At 46.1% G+C, this 19657-nt stretch overlaps 2 protein-coding genes across 2 annotated transcripts in view; both read left to right on the top strand.

The window, feature by feature from the left end:
• Positions 1-1298: 1298 nt before the first annotated feature.
• On the top strand, positions 1299-11529 carry CTDSP1 (CTD small phosphatase 1). The gene is made up of 7 exons (XM_074191373.1): positions 1299-1422; positions 4636-4784; positions 5465-5566; positions 6116-6172; positions 7647-7739; positions 8607-8792; positions 9010-11529. Exons 1-7 carry the CDS (start codon positions 1356-1358, stop codon positions 9136-9138), a joined length of 783 nt encoding a protein of 260 aa, XP_074047474.1. The 5' UTR covers positions 1299-1355; the 3' UTR covers positions 9139-11529.
• A 154-nt stretch (positions 11530-11683) lies between these two features.
• Positions 11684-19657, top strand: part of VIL1 (villin 1) — a 48564-nt gene continuing 40590 nt past the window's right edge. The window contains exons 1-2 of the mRNA XM_074191372.1: positions 11684-13424; positions 15877-15967. The gene's annotated coding sequence lies outside the window, so the exon portion shown is untranslated. The remainder of the gene's footprint in view (positions 13425-15876; positions 15968-19657) is intronic.

The following is a 19657-nucleotide window of genomic DNA, read 5'->3' as shown; positions in this document are numbered from 1 at the left end:
AATCTGGGGCAGCTAGGTGATGCATTTGGGCCCTGGAGTCCCAAAGACCTGAGTTCAAATTTAGCCTCCGACACTTACTAGTTGGGCAAGTCACTTAGTCTATATTTGCCTGTTTCCTCATCTGGAAATCATACTGGAGAAAGAAATGGCAAACTACTCCAATGTCTTTGGAAAGGGATCCAGAAAAGCTGCCCAGACTGAAAAGAATGAACAACAGTAGACAGAGAGAAATAGAGAGCTTGGGATAAAACCTAGGAGTGGATGTGGAGGGTTGGAGACGCTGCTAGATGGCGACAAAGTACCTGGAATCCCGAAGACCTGAATTCAAATTTGACTTCAGAAACATAATAGTGGTGTGACCCGGGCAAGTCACTTAATCCCTTTTGCCTCAGTTTCCCCAACTATAAATGAGTTTGAGAAGGAAATGAGTGCCACTCAGAATCTCTGCAAAGACAAGAAGATGCAAGCCGTAGGGCAGAAGCCTGGGAGACACCATGGCACTGGGTTTTAAGCCCCAGGCTCTCAAGTTCTGAATGCGCACCAACCTGTATTTGCCCACCCTGGTGGAAAAGCTTTGTGCACCCTTGTGTTATTGATTTAGAGTGTTATTCGTTTTTGTTATCATGGGAAGAGAGGTTTCTTCTCACTTGGCAGCATCTTAGACATTTGGGGGAGTCAGGGACACGCTCCAGGCTGGGATCAGTACTCACATCGCACCATTAGGATTTTGCATTTTGTTCCTTCTATTCTTTCGCTCCTTTTCGGACACACAGGAAGTTTGGGGTTCTGAACCCTCTCCGCCCCTCATCCGCACCCTCTCCGACAGTCTGTGTTGAATCAACACACGGATCCGTGTGGCTCCAGGGTCTAACGCCCTCCCGGGGAGGGAGCGGGCAGAGACCTGGAGTCCGAAGCCCGGCTCTTGGGGCGACTGGCGCGGGGCAGCCCTGAGCTTGGTGGGGCGGGGGAAAGCCCGGGGCCGTCCCGGCTGCCCTTGGGCCGGTCTCGGCCGCGGACCCAGCCTCCGGGGCGGCCTCCGCCTGGGCGGGGAGGGAGGGAGCGGAGCCCCGGCCCCGCGGGCGCCATCGCCCTTTTAAGGGGGAGCCTTGAAACGGCGCCCGGGTTCCATGTTTGTATCCGCCTCGCGGGGAGGAAACTCCATGTTGTAACAAAGTTTCCTCCGCGCCCCCTCCCTCCCCCCCCGTTCTTCTCCCTCCCCCCCAGCCGCCCCCCCTCCTCCTTATTTCCTGGGGATCCCTCCCCCCTCGCCCTCCCCCCTCGCGCCCCCGCTCCGGCCCGAGCTGGGGGGGGGGCCGGGCGCCGGGGGCAGAGTCCGGCCCGACCCGCCGGGCCCCATGGACAGCGCGGCCGTCATCACTCAGATTAGCAAGGAAGAGGCGCGGAGCCCGCTGCGGGGGAAAGGTAGCGGGGGGCCGGCGGGGGGCGCGGGGAGCCCCGCTGGGGCAGCGGAGGCTGCCGAGGGGATGGGGCAGCGCCGGCTCCTTCCGTGGAGTCCCGGGGGGCCGCTCTGGGGAGTGGGAGGGGCCGCCCCCTCCCCAGCCGGCTGTCCGGCCAGGGTGGGCGACGCGGAGGGGGCGCAGGCTGGGGGGTCGGGAAGTCAGGGGGAGAATGACAGCGGCGGAGTGGGGATGGGGTGCTGCGCCCCGCTGCCCCCACTTCCTGACTGGAGCTGCCCAGAAGAGGACAGCCACTTCTGTTAGGGACACCCGGCGCGGCTTGGAACTTCTTCCGCGGCCGGGGAGACGGGGAGAGGCATCGGGCCAGGGGGATGCACAGTCGGGGTGGGGGGACCCCCGTCTGAGCACACTCGGGAGGAACGTCACTTGTTTTCCAGCCCCGACCCCACCCCCAGCTCTCTCTCTCACTCCCGATCACCTCCCTTCTAGCCTCACCCCAAGTCCAAGCGGGAGCTCCCTGCAGACACGGGGGCTCCCTGCTGCCTTCAGGTTGACCGTGTTATCGTTTATACTACAGACGGGGCGGGAAGACCCCCCCCCCCCCAGCCCCCGGGGACCGGCCCTCGGGGAGGGGATCGTGAGGAGACCGGGACTGCGACGTGTCAGTCCAGATGGTGTGGCTGCACAGCCCGGGCTCTGGCTGTTCTCCTGGCTCCCTCCCGGGGCCAGCTGGCACGGTGGACCTTGAACCCTAATTTCCAGAGGGAGGAGCTAGAAACCAGAAAGGGAGTTGGTGGGAAGTCATAAGTAGGGGAGTCTTCGCCAAGTGAGATGAGAGAGAGAGAGAGAGAGAGAGAGAGAGAGAGAGAGAGAGAGAGAGAGAGAGAAAGTGTGTGTGTGTGTGTGTGTGTCTGTCTGTCTGTCTGTCTGTCTGTCTGTGCCCCCCCGTGGCTGAGATTTCCAACTTTGGTTCAAATCCAAGACTTTGCTGTTTACCAACTGCGTTGATCCTTGGCCAGATCACTCTCTGAACCCCGGTTCCTTCATCTGTCAAATTCAGACAGAGATGATTGACCCAGGGCCCAGAGCCATAGATTTTGGGATCTGGCAACTTTTGCAAATTGGTTTTTGGTGGGCTCTGATTACTTGTGATAAGCAAACACTGAGTTGCTTTTTTATTTATTATTATTTTTAATTTAAGGGGGTTATGGTAGAGGAGGTTAGCAATAGTGATGCCAAAAAAGTGCCCTTGGCAACTTTTTTTAAACAAGACAATGGGGTTAAGTGACTTGCCCAAGGTCTACAGCTAGGTAATTATTGTCTGAGGTCAGATCTGAATTCATCCACGGTGCCATCTAGCTGCCCAACTTTTTTTTTTTAAAGCATAAGAAAACAGAGGAGAGCTGAGTACAATTTTGAAAATTAGGTGTAGAATGCATTATATCCCTTTTCAAAAGGCAATGAAATGGAGATTCATGGTTTCAAAAAGAATGTTCTTATTGTTTTCTGCCCTTTTCTAATATTTAAATTTAGAATAACTTCTTTTTTTGAGGAATTTGGATTTTTATTTGAGGGTCTTAAGGTGCCTTCCAGCTTCCCAATTCTGTGATCTCATCATGTAAAATTACTTCTCAGGAGCCAGCTAGTCTTAGGGGCATAAACCCTGCTGTCTGACATTTTGATTTATCACCTTAATTTTTTTTCCACCACTAACAAACTTCTCAGTATACACCAATGAATGAGGATTGTGTCTGAAACCTTGAACTTTATTTTTTTAAAAATGTGTTAAGCTTAAGGTAATAATAAAATTGCCCTGTCGGTGTCCCCTTCTGAACTTTCTTTTTTTGTTTTTAATGTTTACTGAGACTCTTTTCTTTCTTTTGGCATTTGTCACTACTTTTGGGAATGTTCCCATTCCCAAGCCCTCTCTTTTAACCCATAATTTTGGTCAGTCAAAAAAAAAATTTTCATTGCCAGTATCTGACAAATGCCTCATTCTGCCTATCCATTGATTTTCTCTAAAAGGTGACAGGCATAGGTCACCATTTCTCCTTCAAAGTTCTCTTGTCTTTCAAATTAGTTTTCCTTCCTGTTCTCGGGGTCATCTTGTCAATTATTCGGATTCTATGCATTAGTTCATACAAATCTTTCATACATACTTTCTCCATTGGTTTCATTTTTGAAGTCTTGGTCTGCTTCCTGACCTGAACAGATTTCCTTTGCCATTAGGGGGAGCCCGTAGGTTGAAAGTTAGGGATGGAACCTCGAGGGTGGGAAGCAGCCAAGTTTGACAGAGGAAATACTTTCCTGGCAACTGCCCCCTCCAGTTTGGTGTCTGTCTGTATGGTTCATCGTGGCCTTGGAAGCCAGGGAATGGCTCCAGTAGAGATGAGACAGCTGGGAACTTAGCATCCTTGGGGATGCCCCATGATTAGGTGGCTTGTGCTGAAGATGGGAGTGTAGATCTATGGAAAGAGGTGGGGTTAGGTTCATAGAAGCATAGACTTGGAGCTGAAAGAGACCTCAGAGGTCACTCAGTCCGTCTTTCATTTTCCAAATGCAAAGAAAAGTTAAAGACTTGGTTGTACTAATAGTAACAAGGATAAAATTTGAACTCAGATCTTCTGACTCTAAAAAGCAAAGTCATTCCACAGTGTCATGTTTGTCCTTCATTTTTTGGTTTTTGCAAGGCAATGGGGTTAAGTGGCTTGCCCAAGGCCACACAGCTAGGTCATTATAAGTGTCTGAGGTCACATTTGAACTCAGGTCCTCCTGATTCTACCTACTGTGCTACCTAGCTGCCCTGAGCTTCATTTATGAAGACCATGACATCAGAGAAGTGATGCCATGACAATGACATGAATTGGATTTGAGTGGGGGGAGGCTGTGCTAAATCACCACCCTCGCTTTTTCCTCCAGAGCCATCTAAGTCCAGGGACAAGATATGAATCAGAACAACTGGTGATGGACCTGGATGTGAGGTAGTCAGGGTTAAGTGACTTGCTCAAGGTCACACAGCTAGTAAGTGTCTGAGGTGAGACTCGAACTCAGGTCCTCCTGACTCCAAGGCCAGTCCTCTATCCATGGCACCAGAGTATCCTGATTTTTTAAATGTTCAGATCTTGACAAAGGGTGGGGATGAGTGTGGGACTTGCCCCGCCCCCCCCCGCCAAATCCCCGGGGATCGGCCCAATGAATCAATCTTTGGACTCCACAGGTGATCAGCCCTCTTCACCTTCCAAGAAACCCCGGAGCCGAGGAATCTTCAGTTCTCTGTTTTGCTGCCTGTGTCACGATGATGCTGAACCTGTGCCCATTAACAATAATGCTCCCTTGCTGGTGGAGGAGAATGGGACTGTTCCCAAGGTCAGTAAATCTCCGGGTTCTCCCTCAAGAGGCAGAGTTGGAGGTGGGGGTGAAATTATTATCTCTCCACCAACATCAGGGCATTATTAATGAACCACTCACATTTAAATAATCTTTTAAGGTTCCCATCGTACTTTCTTTCTTGGAGGCTGTTGGATTAAGGATCACATAGCTAGTAAATATCTGAGGCTGGATTTGAACTCAGGCCCCTGACTACAGAGTCTGTGGTCTATCCACTGCTGGCCCTAACATTCTTTCTTTTACAGTAACCCAAGAATAGAGCATGGAGAGGGCTATTAATGCCATTTTACAGATGAGGAAACTGAGGTCAGGCGAAATCATTTGCTTCCAGATCTTAGGGAGTGAATATCAGTCAAATCCAGAATCCTGGGCATGTGATTCCCATGTAGGACACTTTGAACTATGTTATCCTGGGGAGGCTGCTGAAGAAGGGTTCCTTGGGAAGTAGGTGTGGTGGTAGAACATTGACCTTGAAGTCATGTGGACCGGAGTACAAATCCTGCCTCAGATACTAGCAGTGAGATCCTGGATAAGTCACTTCGTTCCAATTGATCCCAAACAACCAAAAAAAAAAAGGAGGTCTCAGAAAAGAAACATTTGGGGATAATGGGTTGTCCTGTTGGTGGCCCTGCTAACTCTCCCCCTTTTCCTCCCCACAGGCACCAGCTAAATATCTGCTCCCTGAGGCCAAAGCCCAGGACTTGGGCAAAATCTGTGTGGTCATCGACCTGGATGAGACCTTGGTGCACAGTTCATTCAAGGTTGGCTTCTGACCTTGGGACCTTTCCAACCCCAGCACGTCCCCTCCTACGCCCCTCTTAAAGTCCTCGTTCCCCTTTCAGTGGACCTGGCTCTCCTCCTTCCATTTCCTTCCTGTAGTTATTTACTACAGTGATTTTTATACTGAAGAGGAAAAGAAAAGAAAAGAAGCCCTGTCTTTCCAGATCACATCTATCCCTCTTTTCTCTTCCCCCTCCCTCTAAAGTCCTATATTTTAGTCAAAGAGAGTTTCCTGTAGGGGTCAAGGGGGGTGAGGTGCTTTTAGGAAGTCTTGTTTTGTGCTTTTGATGTTGTCTTGCCTGCCTCTGTTTCCAATATCCTCCTCCCCTCATATAACCAGGAACCCTCTTGCTTGGTGCCTGATCTGCAGGTGGAAAAAGTCACCTGCCCAGCCGCTTTCTGTCCTATGAGGAATGTGGGTCTTTTCCTTGCTCTCCCCGGGGTGGCCGGCACGCTGGGAGAATGGGCACAAGGGCCACTAGGGACCTGAGCTCGATCACTGGGCCACAGCCTTTTTGCATCTCCCACAGCCCGTGAACAATGCAGACTTCATCATCCCTGTGGAGATTGATGGAATGGTTCACCAGGTGAGTCCATGGGGGAGGCCACAGGGCCAAGAGCAACAAGTGGCCAGTGGGGGAATGGGTGGAAGGGGAGAAGGGCCGGGAAGAGGCAACCTCATTCAGGTTGTCTCTGAGACTGCTGGCCTCCAGAGTCTCCTCCTGTCCCACTCTTCTCTCTGCCTCCCCCACTCATGTTAGAGCTGGTAGGGATCCTGGAGCGTGATTGTGTGTGTGTGTGTGTGTGTGTGTGTGTGTGTGTGTGTGTCTGTGAATGTATGTCTGGTGTCTCTCTGTGTATGTGAGTATGTGTGTGATGTCTGTGTGTGTGTATGTGTGCCTGTGAATGTATGTCTGGTGTCTGTGTGTGTGAGTATGTGATGTCTCTGTGTGTGTATGTGTGTGTCCATGAATGTATGTCTGGTGTCTCTCTGTGAGTATGTGTGTGATGTCTCTGTGTGTATGTGTGTGTCTGTGAATGTATGTCTGGTATCTCTCTGTGTATGTGAGTATGTCAGTGATGTCTGTGTGTGTGTGTATGTATGTGTGTGTCTGTGAATGTATGTCTGGTGTCTCTCTGTGTATGTGAGTATGTCTGTGATATCTGTGTGTGTGTATGTGTGTGTCTGTGAATGTATGTCTGGTGTCTCTGTGTATATGTGAGTATGTCTGTGTGTGTGTATGTGTGTCTGTGAATGTATGTCTGGTATCTCTCTGTGTATGTGAGTATGTGTGTGTGGTATCTCTGTGTATGTATGTATGTGTGTGTCTGTGTGTCTGCTTTCTCTCTGTGTATGTCTGTGTGTAGGGGGATCTTAACCGGGAATCCTTAATTTTTTTTTAATTTGGATCCTAATACTAAACAGCATAATTTTATATCTCTTGTAATCCTGTGAATTTTGTCTTATGTGTTTAAAAACCTGATTCTCATTAAGGGCCAGTAAACTTCCCCATACACAGGAAGATCTGGTTCAGCCCTTTCATTCTATCACTTCTGAAACTGAGCCCCAGAATGAGGAAGGAAGTGACTTGGTCCGAGGTCAAACAGTTAATTAGCTAGTTTCTTATTTTGGCTCCATTGAGAAAGTGTGCGGCCTTCTGCTTATTCCTCTTTTCCCAGCTCTCTCTGCCTTCCTCCGACCTCTCACCCCACTCCGTAGCCGGGACCCGTTTCAAGTAATCCAGGATAGGCTGTTTTTCCTTTTGGCCTGTTCTCCATTACTTGGTTCGGGGGCCGGTACTCAGCATCGCTTGGGGTGAGGGGGGCCTAGGGTACCCCATCCTGTCCCCCCGCCTCACCCGTAGAACTAGTGTCCCAAGGCTCATTCTTCTTCTGAGTCAGGAAGGGTCAGGATCATGGCTGCAGGGAGGGGACAGAGAATGGAAAAGTTCTGTCCCTTGGCCTCTGGGCCACTTGCCGTGTCTAGGTTTCCCATGGGAGGGGGCCCGGCAGGCCGTCCCTTCTCAGCTAGGCCAGTCTCCTCACTGACCCTACCCCCAGGTCTATGTGCTGAAGCGGCCTCACGTGGACGAGTTCCTGCAGCGGATGGGGGAGCTGTTTGAGTGTGTCCTCTTCACAGCCAGCCTGGCCAAGGTGAGCCCCTGATTTCATAGCCGACCCCCCCTTCCCTCACTGCTGGAGGGCAGCAACCTGGACAGGCCTCCAGTCCTTCCCTTCTCTTCCTTTTCCTATATGTTGGGTGGGCTTGAGAGTTAGGACTTTTCTCCCCAATCCCCTTTCTCCTAGGATCCCCATCATTCTCACTGCTAGTTAGAGCAAGGTGAAGATGCCAGTCTCCTAGGGAGATCCTGACATTATAATAACGATAATAATTGTATCAACAGCTTCGTTGTGTAATAACAATATAAATAATAACAGTGATAAATAGCAACAGTAACTAGCGTTTTGCAGCCTACGTTTACAAAGCCCTTTACATCTTATCTCCTTTTGATCTTTTTTGTTACTTATTTAAGGCAATGGGGTTAAGAGACTTGCCCAAGGTCACACAGCTTTGCAATTATTAAGTATCGGGGGCTGGATTTGAACTCAGGTCCTCCTGACTCCGGGGGTGGTGGTCTATCTGCTACACCACCTAGCAGCTCCATCTCCTTTGATCTTTCCCATAGTCCTGTGAAGCAGAGATAATTATTTAAGTTGGGGTAGGGAACCTTTTTTCAAACAAAGGCCATTTGGATATTTATAACATCATTCGTGGGCTACTTAAGGTTAAACATGTTAATGAATTCACCCCTAAAAAACATTTAGATTTTTGAATTTCAAGTCCCTGCCTGCAGGTGCCTTGCGAACACCAGACCACAACGGAGGTGCCCCTGCCCCTGATTTAAGTGATTTACCTACAATTAGTTAGCAGCAGAGGCTGGATTCAAACCTCAGGTGTTCCCTACTCCAATCCACCACCCTTTGAGTCACACCATCCATTTCTTACCCCCATCACCCTAGTATGCAGACCCTGTTGCTGACCTGCTGGACAAGTGGGGGTCTTTTCGGGCCCGTCTCTTTCGAGAGTCCTGTGTCTTCCATCGGGGGAACTATGTCAAAGACCTGAGCCGTCTGGGCCGGGACCTTCGGAGGGTGCTTATCTTGGACAACTCTCCAGCCTCCTATGTCTTCCACCCAGACAATGCTGTGAGTGTGAGGGATCGCTGGGAAGGGGAGGAGAGGTAGAGTTCAGAAACAGGGACACAGGATTTGGAGATGAGGGCTGCTGAAGAGAGGCCAGTGGATCTCCCCACTCTGGACGGGCACCATCTGAAGACAGGGTGATGTGGGATTGTTGGCAGGATGAAACAGGAAGCCTGAAGTACCCTTCATCCTCCTCCATGGCCCCCATCCTTCTTCCTAGGTACCAGTGGCTTCATGGTTCGACAACATGGGAGACACAGAGCTACAGGACCTGCTTCCTTTCTTTGAACGGCTCAGTCGTGTCGACGACGTCTACTCGGTGCTCAAACAACAGAGAACTGAGAGCTAGTGGGGTGGGGAGGGGCTGGTGACCCTCCTGGTCTCCCGGCTCTTAGACCTCTGCTTGTCTCACAGAGCTAGGTCTGGCCAGACACTCGCCACCCCTAAGCCCCCTTCTCAGCATCATGGGAGCTGATCCCCCCTCTTCACACTTGAACTTCCAGTCACCCTCTTCCTTTTTGTTTTTAAAAGAAACAAATCGATTTTTAAATTCAGTGGCATGGGGGAGGACTGTCACCCCTTACCGCTGCCACCAGCCAGCCCATCCCCCCTCACCAGTCCCAGAATGGGAGGAGTGGCTGAGGATCATCCGAGAGACGAAGGGGCAGCAAGACCCAAGATGACCTCAGGCTTCCGGCTTCACTCCTGCTGTCCGACTCCCTGCACATCTGGCTGGGTCCTTTACTACCAAGCACTAGTGCCTTAGATACTCTTATGCTCCAGAAATGGGACATCAAAGGGGGGTGAAGGTTGGAGTGGGGACCCCCAATCCTTCTGTTCCTCTTTTCCCCCTTCCAGTGTTGCTGAGTTTCTCTGCTGCCAAATTTTGGGACCCTTCTTAGGGATGTGGGGAAGGGGAGTAGAGGGGGTTTCTCGGTGTTCCAACTTTCTGTGACCCAGTGCCTCAACCCCCTGAACTGCTTCTCTCTCACCCCAACCCTAGCCTGCCCTTCCTGGCAGCCAAGGTTGGATGCAAAGTGCCTTCTTCAAAGCCCTTTCTCCCCAGAGGTTGGGGGGGTAGTAAGGAAAAATATAGGTGATGCCCCCAAAGCAGGTTTCTCCCTAAAAAAACAGTCTAATTGAGAAGGTTGGGAAGGGAGCTTTGACTCTATTTCCCTCTGGGGCAGCTCCCAAACCTTCCCTCAAACTGGACCCTTTTTTCAATTAGTGCCTCTAAAAAGGGGGAAGGTGACTATTACAGATGGCAAACTGAGGCATGTCAAGGAAGGGCATAGTGCCCTAGACTTGAGTAGGACCCTGAAATATAGCCTTGACCCCTGAGGTCTGCAGGGGGTGGACTAAGGGGCAAATATGGGAATCCCCTCAGTGGCATCACCCCTTACCACTGCCACCAGCCAGCCCATGCCCCCTCACCAGCCCCAGAATGTGATCAGAGAGACAAAGGGGTAGCAAGACCGAAGATGACCTCAGGCTTCAGGCTTCACTCCCTCTGTCCAACTCTCAGGCCTGGAGGCCCATCCTCCCCTAGTTCCTACCTTCCTTGCACCACCACCCCTACACACACACACACACACACACACACACACACACACACACACACACACACACAGAGTCTCTCTCTCTCTCTCTCTCTCTCTCTCTCTCTCTCTCTCTCTCTCCCTCCCCCCTCCATCACGTCTGCCTTAACCATTAATGTCCCAGCCCCAGCCATTTGGATGTGACTGGCCCTTTCAGTGCCCAAGTGGGGGTTTGGGAGAGGGGAGGAGAAGGGGCTGGGGACCAGGGCTCCCAGCCCCCATTGTGCCATATAAATATGTATATGTGTATATAGATTTTTCGAGGAAAGGGGCAGGGAGGTTGAAAGGGTGGGAAGTCACTCCTTATCCCTCTTCTAGGCCCAAGAACTGAGGGGTAAAGGAGGGTGGGATGGGAAAGGATTTTTACATTTTTTAAAATTGCTATTTTCTGAAAGGAGCAAATGGGATTTGGGGATGCCAGTCCCCACCAGTCCTGGAGCTAGGTCTGGTATGCCCTTAGGTTTCCCCTTATTCCCTGGTGGTTAATTTGATGGAACGGTTTGTAGCCTCCAGGTGGGGTGGAGTTGAGGGCCTCTGGGATCTCCTGTCTCTCCAAGCATCTCCATGGGAGTGGGAGGTGGAGGGAACTCTTCATCCCCCACTCAGTGCAAATCAATGCCTTCTGTCTCTCCACTTTCCATATGCCCCTTGCTTTGGTGGCTAAAGGTGACACTGGGAATCCCTCTTGTACCCAGGGGTGATCTTTTTCTCCCAACAGACTTTGGTTCCAAAGTTATCTCACAGAGCTATTAGGATAAGAGTTCTGGTGACGACCAAACTTTTTTTTCCAGTGCCAACCCAAGTCATATAGCCCTTCTCCCTAACTCTTCTATGCTTGCTCACTGTGGGTAGCTCCCAGGAAATCCAGAGCCCATGCCCCCTCCCTCCTACCCTGCTCCCCTTGGCTCTAAGATCGAAAGGTCAGCCCATTATCCTCTTCCAGTGCCAAGAGGGAGTGGGGGGGCAATACATATCAAAGTGTTTTCTTATTCCTCTTAAATCAACAAAGGAGCTAGAATGTTGGGCAGGGAAGACTGGGCAGAGTTGGTGTAGCTCCATATAAGTGCCTTTTGTGGGACCCTGGTATGATGGGAGCTCTTTGAGTGATAAAGAGAAAACCAGATCCCTCCCAATCAGCTTCTGTGTGTGTACTTTTTGGGGGAGAGGGAGGGGGGAGGAGAATGGACTAGGAGTGAGGTCCTGTCCATGGGACTATATGCAAAAGATTATTGAATGTCTAGAATTTTGTGATTAATACTATGTATTCTTAGGATGTGAGTACGGGGATAGCTAGCTGGTCTCAGACACTTAAGAATTACATAGCTGTGTGACCTTGGGCAAGTCACTTAACCCCATTGCCTTGCCCCCCCCACAAAAAAAATGAATTTGAGAGCAGGATGGCCTCTGAAGATACCCTCAACCTCAGTCATTCTTTCTGCTCCATAATTTGGAAAGAAATTATTGGTGTTTGGTAGAACTTTGAACTAAAATGAATAAGATGAAATTTAAAACAGTCAAGGCAAAGTCTTAAACTTGGGATCAAGCAATTTCATATGTATCAGATGGCCAAGACAAGGCTAAAAAGCAGGTTAAAGAAAATCTAGGGTTTCTAGTGAACTGCAAGCTTAATATGAGTCAAGCGTTCTATAGCCACCAAGAAAAGCTTAAAGTGTCTTGGCTAGCATTAAAAAAAGTCATAACTTTCTAAGGACAAAATTTATAAAGTATACTTTGTCACCCTTACAATGTATACAAATGGAAGCTATTGTTATTCTCATCACCATCCCCAACCCCCTTACTTTCAGGGTCAGACAAGATCTGGGGCACTTAAGGAGGGCTATAAAAATGGTGGAACTGGGGATGTTTAACATGGAGAAGATTCTGAGGAGACACGATAATTGTCCTCAAGTATTTTAAAGACCATTGAAAAAGGTTAAACCTGGTTCATTTACCTTTACATATTGTGAGGGGAATAGTAAAGAAACCATTTTGGGATATAAGGAAAAGAAACCTGAATTTGTTGCCTAGGGATGTGTTCTAAACTGAGGTTCACAAGCAAGGTCTGAATGATCCTTCATCTTATGATAGAGGAGATTCTACCTAACCTGGGCTAGCTGACTCCTGAGCCCCTTGTCAGTTCTAAGATTCTTGTAATTCTGATGTATGTAGTTGGGACTTCTGGGAATCGGATTAGTCTCCAGGGTCCCGTTTCTTCTCTCTTCCTTGACAAGACATTGGCATTGGCTTGGACCAAGAAAGTCCTCTTGCCATAGAAGGTGACCCTTGAGTTGAGTCCTCACAAGACTCACTGCAGAACCTGCAATGGGCTGAGCATCTCTGCCTGTAAAAATTCTCACAATTTGGAGGACACTGAGGGGAGGAAAAGGGTCTATGATCTTTTTCTAGCTTCTGAGGACAGTCATGTATTATCATTGAGCAGAACTAGTACCTGTAGATGGGGTCAATACAGGGAAGACCTTATTAAGGAAGATTTTAATCCTGTTTTTTTTGTATCATCTCCATGGATCACCCCACCCCTACCTCACCCAGTGACCCATCCATTGCAATAAAGACTTGGAAAGAAGGGGCATAAAAAGCATTTGGCAAAAACAAATCAGCACATGAGGCTCCAACTTATAGTCACCCATCTTGGCAGATGAGGAGGAGGTTTTCTCAAAGGTAAGGAGAAGCTTGTTGGTGGAGTTGCCCCACAGTGAGGCATATTGAAGAAGGGAGTCATAGAATTTAGAGCTATCTGCTTCTACTGCAGGGTTGCAGAGAATGTGGATAATGATCACTTGCAACTTCTGTGACTTTAGGCAAGGCGGAAGACCCAGAGATGCTAAGTGATTTGCCAAGTGGGATACAATGCCTGGGAAAACCAACTACTACTCTCAGGGAGTTCATAATCTAATGAGGGAGACGACATACAAAAAGACTACGGACGTAGAAGAGATATACAGGATAAATGGGAGGTCATCTCTGAGACAAGGCAGTGACATTGGGTTGGACCAAGAAAGTCTTCTTGCAGAAAAAGGTGACCCTTGAGCTGAGCCCTGAAAGGTCAGGAGATAAAGGGGAGGAGGGACTCTGTCTTTAGGCAATGAATGATGATGGGTCATCCAAAAACCAGAAATACAGGCTGTGGGACCCAACCTCCCCATTTCTGCACTGACTGTGATAAAGAAACCGACGAAATCCATAGCCCAGAAAAACTCATCTCTGGTTTTAGCTTGAACTAGGAACTTCCCATAAATTACACCCCAGTTTGTACAGTTTCTTCCCATTTAGATTTACACATCGATGTCATTGGACTTCTTGAGAACAAAGGAGGGACATATTATGCACATCTCCTGGGAGCCTCAGCTTTAGTGAATACTCTATATGTTAGATTCAGGGCAGCATTTATTTCATTCCACTTAGAAAAGATAGAAAACAACCCAAGGGACTAACAGTACTCAAATAAAAAAAATTCTCCTTTCTGTGGGTGGCTAGGTGGTGCAGTGGATAAAGCACCGGCCCTGGAGTCAGGAGTACCTGGGTTCAAATCTGGTCTTGGACACTTAATAATTACCTAGCTGTGAGGTCTTGGGCAAGCCACTTAACCCCGTTTGCCTTGCAAAAAACCTAAAAAAAAAAAATTCTCCTTTCCCACCTGCAATAATATTCCCCTACTCCACCTGTCCCCCTCCCAATCTATATGGTCTATTTGTAGTGCCACCTATAGTTTAGATGTTTTTCTACCAGAAAAAAAAACAAACTTGGGGTGCTGGATGGGACTTCACACCTTTCAGTGAACCTCCTTACCTTCCCTAGGTTTCTACATCCAACAATATATGAGGCAGCTTTATAAAACAGGGAGTTTCTTATTGCTGGAAATGTTCAAGAAGTTCATAGCCCTCTGTACCCATAATAGCCCCCTTCTTGGGGCTTGCCTTGAGGTTTTAAGAAAGGTACTCCCCATTCCCATCAGAACTGTACTATTTGAATAATCCATAGAAGAAAAAGTCCATGTTTGTTCTTCCACAAGGTTGCTTCCCTTCAATCCAGGATTCTTGCATTCCTTAGATATTCCTCTCTCTCTACAATGTTGAGTCCCCAAATTCCCAACACTTCTCCACTTTTACCACCAGACCACTCCAATATTACAATCCTTCAAGTCATTTTTCTTGTGGGGCCATGTGGTTCCCCTGTCCCTAGCTTCTTTGTCTGAGACTGAAAGGTCCCATGGGTTATTACAAGGATTATTACAGAGATGAGTTTTTCTGGGCTATGGATTTCATCGATTTCTTTATCACAGTCAGTGCAGAAATGGGGAGGTTGGGTCCCACAGCCTGTATTTTACTAATGTGTGTGATTTAACTTTGCCTGCAACCTGCAGCTGAGAAAATAAAATTATTCCTTTGGCAGTGACCCTCTATAGTAGGTATAAGAACACAGGATTCCATCAAGGCAATTAAACAAGAATTTTCTGATCTCAAGAGTAAAGTTTCTGAAGGTGGCTCTGCCCTTAGTGAACAGGCAAAGGAAATTAAAAAATAGATTTTAGGCTATGGGCACTAGTTAACTGAGGCGGTACTATGTTTCCTCTATTCTTCTGACAGATGGGATATGTATTTGGGTAAGAGTGTGTCTTCAGACTTACAGGAAATAGATGATTGCCACTTTCTTATCATACTGTGTCAATAAATGTCTTTGTTTTGAATTAATTGTATTGGTTGGCTAACTAGAAAAAAGAAGCACATCAGGTATGGGGAGGAAGGCCTTGTGAGCTATGGTTTTGAGCAGATCAAGATCCCTTGAACCTGAGATAGTCTTGTTGAGAAACCCTATTTGCTAGTTGGGGAATGCCCCTAGAAGGTGCATTTGTTAAGCTGCCCTCCTATACACAGGAAAAAAAGCGGAGCAATTAAGTGGCTCAGTGGATGGATTCCCGAGCTTGGAGTCAGGAAGATCTGTGTTCAAATCTAACCTAATGCCCTTATTAGTTATGTGACCCTGGGTGAATGATTTAATCTCTGTCTGCACCAGTTTTCTCAGCTGTGAAAGGGGGATAAAAATAAGACTTCCCTCATAGTGTTGTTATGAGGATCAAATAAGATACTTGTAAAGGAGCCAGGTCCATAGTAGAAGCTTGATCAATGATTATTCCATTTTCTTCCCTAAGAATCAGTCTTTAGGTGCCAATAAATGTTAACCAATACTATTGTACTCTAAATGTGGTATATTTGTCCAGTGGCCAACAATCCTAAAGAAATAGTTGGACTACAGAAATATTGCTGTTTTAATTAAATAAATCAGACTACAAATGGAAGTTGCAGCCAAATGGAAGGCTGGCTGATGGATTATCTATCCTTGCAGAAGGAAACAAAGGCATTTGGCAGAGCTGTTTTCATTTCAGGTCCAAGAGCAACAAACAATATTATTTCATGAAACACTTGGTCACCTCTTACAAGAAAAATTACAAGTAATTACGTTTGCTTTAACAGACCTCAGTTACAAGAGAGGCTTCTATGGCAGGTGGAAGAGAGGAAGATCACTGTAGCTTATGCACCAGTAGGTGTTAAAGAAGATGGAGAGGTAAGGAGTTTGATAAAGATCTCAACTATGTTGACATATAATGGGATATTCATTGACATTAGCTGTGAAAGGTGGGCATTGCAAAAAGGATGTTGGAAAATATGTTTCAGGCTAGGGCCAATGGCTTGTGGACTAGATTATAAATCCCTTCTTCAGGAAGTCATAAAGGTCTCACCAGTACCAAATAACATAACAAAAAAAACTTTATCTTTTTACTCTCCATTCCCACCCTCACCCTTCAGGATGACTAGTCTGAGAGTTGTCAGAGCACTTGGTCCGGGGACATGTTTCCATATCCCTGGGACAGCCAAGCAAGGGATGAAGTCCTAAAGAGCCCTAGTCTCATCTAACAGGTCAACTCATCACACTCTAAGCCAGTTTCTCTTAGCAACCCCTGTCACAGGACAGTTCGGTAAGTTGAAGACTTTGAGGGGGGAAAAAACTGTGGGATCCAGAAGGCAGATTTTTCTAATAAGGTATGGCCCTCCTGAATGGGTAGAGTTTTTTCAGTGCCCACTCTCACCATCTCTGGTCCCTGGACTGCTCTGAAACAAGAATTGGTGTAAGCTTTGAGGGAGACTAGATGGATCATTCAGGGAGTGTGGAATTCCCTTCTCTCCTCTAGGTCTGATCAGGGCTTAGTTCCACTATTCCTGGTCTCTGTTCTTCTCCACTACCACCCCACCACCACCCCCGCCCAAGAAACCCAGAGAGACATTCTAGCTGTCTCTCCAAAGGAAATCTTCACCCTCTGCTCTTATGAGCCTGTGATGATAGATTCCACCTGGCTGCAGCTCTGCCTGCTTCTCTTTCCTCTTCCAGGCCCTGACCAGGCCTCCTTCCTTAGAGGAAGCCACCCTGTAGGTTCTCATGCTGGGGAAGTCCCTGCCTTTGGCCAAAGTCCTATTGTGGCTCCTCAGGATGCTATAGGAGGAAACAGAGGTCACTTCAGAAGTTGATAAGGACAAGAATAGAGCTAGCACACCCACTCAAAACACTGGAGACTCCCTTAAAAATACTGAGACTTTAAACTAAATTAAATTAATAAAACTAAAAAACTATTTGAAACAAGGAAAAACTTCAACAAATTTCAAAGATACAAAATTAAACCAACACAAATAATTAGCCTTTCTGAATATTATCCACAAAATCCAACAGGAAGAGAAAGAGAAATTCAATTCAAACTAACAGAACAATTTTGAATTCATAAAATTAAAAAGATTTTGTACAAACAAAATCAATGCAGCTAAAATTAGAAGAGAAGCAGGAAATTGATGGATGAAGGAATCTTTGCAGTATGTTTTCCTAATAAAAGTTTTGTTTCCTTTTTTTTAATTTTAAAGAAAGATTTTATTTATTTTGAATTTTACAATCCCCCCCATCTTGCTTCCCCCACAGAAGGTGGTCTACTAGTCTTTACATTATTTCCATGGTATACATTGGTCTAAGCTGAATGTGATGAGAGAGAAATCATATCCATAAGAGATAGCAAAATTACATAATAAAATAACGGGTTATTTTTTTAATTAAAAGTAATACTCTTTGGTCTTTGTTCAAACTCCACAATTGGGGCGGCTAGGTGGCGTAGTGGATAAAGCACCGGCCTTGGAGTCAGGAGTACCTGGGTTCAAATCCGGTCTCAGACACTTAATAATTACGTAGCTGTGTGGCCTTGGGCAAGCCACTTAACCCCATTTGCCTTGCCAAAAAAAACCTAAAAACAAAAAAAACAACTCCACAATTCTTTCTCTGGATAGATGGTATTCTCCATCATAGATACCCTCAAATTGTGCCTGATTGTTGCACTGATGGAATGAGCAAGTCCATTAAGGTTGATCATCACCCCCATGTTGCTGTTAGGGTGTACAATGTTTTTCTGGTTCTACTCATCTTGTTCAGCATCAGTTCATGCAAATCCCTCCAGGCTTCCCTGAATTCTCATCCTTCCTGGTTTCTAATAGAACATTAGTGTTCCATGACATTCCTATACCACAGTTTGTTAGGCCATTCCCCAATTGAAGGACGTTCACTTAATTTCCAATTCTTTGCCACCACAGAGCTGCTATGAATATTTTTGTACAAGTGATGTTTTTACCCTTTTTCATCATCTCTTCAGGGTACAGACCCAGTAGTGGTATTGCTGGATCAAAGGGGATGCACATTTTTGTTGCCCTTTGGACGCAATTCCAAACTCCTCTACAGAAAGATTGGGTGAGTTCACAGTTCCACCAACAATGTATTAGTGTCCCAGATTTCCCACATCCCTTCCAACATTGATCATTGTCCTTTCTGGTCATGTTGGCCAGTCTGAGAGGTGTGAGGTGGTACCTCAGAGATGCTTTAATTTGCATTTCTCTAATAAGTAGTGATTTAGAGCAGTTTTTCACATGATTATTGATTGCTTTGATTTCCTCATCTGTAAATTGCCTTTGCATATCCTTTGACCCTTTGTCAATTGGGTATAAAAGTTTCATTTCTAAATGATCTAGGGAACTTAATCAAATTTATAAAAATCATTCCCCAATTAATAAATGGTCAGAGGATATGAATAGTCAATTTTCAGAAGAAAAAATTCAAGCTATCAAATGCTATATCTAAATTTATGATAGCATTTATTAGGTGCTTACAAAATCCCTGTGGGAATATAAATATAAGTAAGCTAGACCCCTAAGGAACTTACATTAAACAAGCAAAGACAATACATGAAGTTTTTCAGGCATTTTAAGTTGTGTCTAACTCTTTGTGAACCCATTTGGGGTTTTCTTGGCAAACACAGTGGAGTGGTTTGCCATTTCCTTCTCCAGCATCCCATTTTACAGTTGAGGAAACTGAGGCAAACAGATTAAATGACTTACCCAGGGTCACACAGTTAGTAAATTTTGGGGACTAGATTTGAACTCAGATCTTCCTGACTTCAGGCCTGGTATTGCCTCCTTGCACAAAATGATAAGTAGGAAGTATATATATATTTTTTTATTTCAAGAAATATCCAGGGCAAAAATCCCATTTTTTTAAAGAAAGTGTTGATTAATTTTGTTTTCTGCACATTTTAAAAGGCTCCAGAGTCTTACCACAGTGTACAATCCCTGAAAACAGTTCAGCAAGACACTATTGTGATTGATTCCATATTACATACAGCCTTGTGTGTTAATGGTTTTCCATTTCTAAAGAGAAAATATGAATATTGGTACTAATTTTCCATTTATTTAATTGTATCAATATATAATTGTACCAATAATTGTATCCACATACATGTTTGCATAATTAACAAATTACTACCAATATTACCTAGCAGTTTTTATGTTTCATTGTCATTTAAAATGTCTTTTTTCCTCTCTCTACTTTTGTCTAAAAATACATAATTTTCCAACAGATATTTAATAGATGCTTTTTTTTAAATAAAATGTCTGTGACTTTGTCTAAATAAAAATAAATAAAAATAACAATTGTTTATGCCATTCTTTGTTCACTGCATACTTGAAATCTTCCTTTTTGTTGCTCATGATGATGCAGGAATTTTAAATTAGATTCATATGCCACAATTTGTTCAGTCATTTCCTAATCAGTAGGCACATATTTTGTTTCTTTTCCCCCCTGCTATTACAATTGAGCTTTTATGAATATTTTTGTACACTTAGCTATTTACTTACTTGGGTATAAACCCAACGGTAATACTAATAGTTTAGGGCA

The sequence above is a fragment of the Macrotis lagotis genome, chromosome 6 (genome assembly GCF_037893015.1).
Source record: "Macrotis lagotis isolate mMagLag1 chromosome 6, bilby.v1.9.chrom.fasta, whole genome shotgun sequence".
In the NCBI taxonomy this organism is placed as follows: domain Eukaryota; kingdom Metazoa; phylum Chordata; class Mammalia; order Peramelemorphia; family Peramelidae; genus Macrotis; species Macrotis lagotis.
This window is presented reverse-complemented; position numbering and strand designations above follow the sequence as displayed.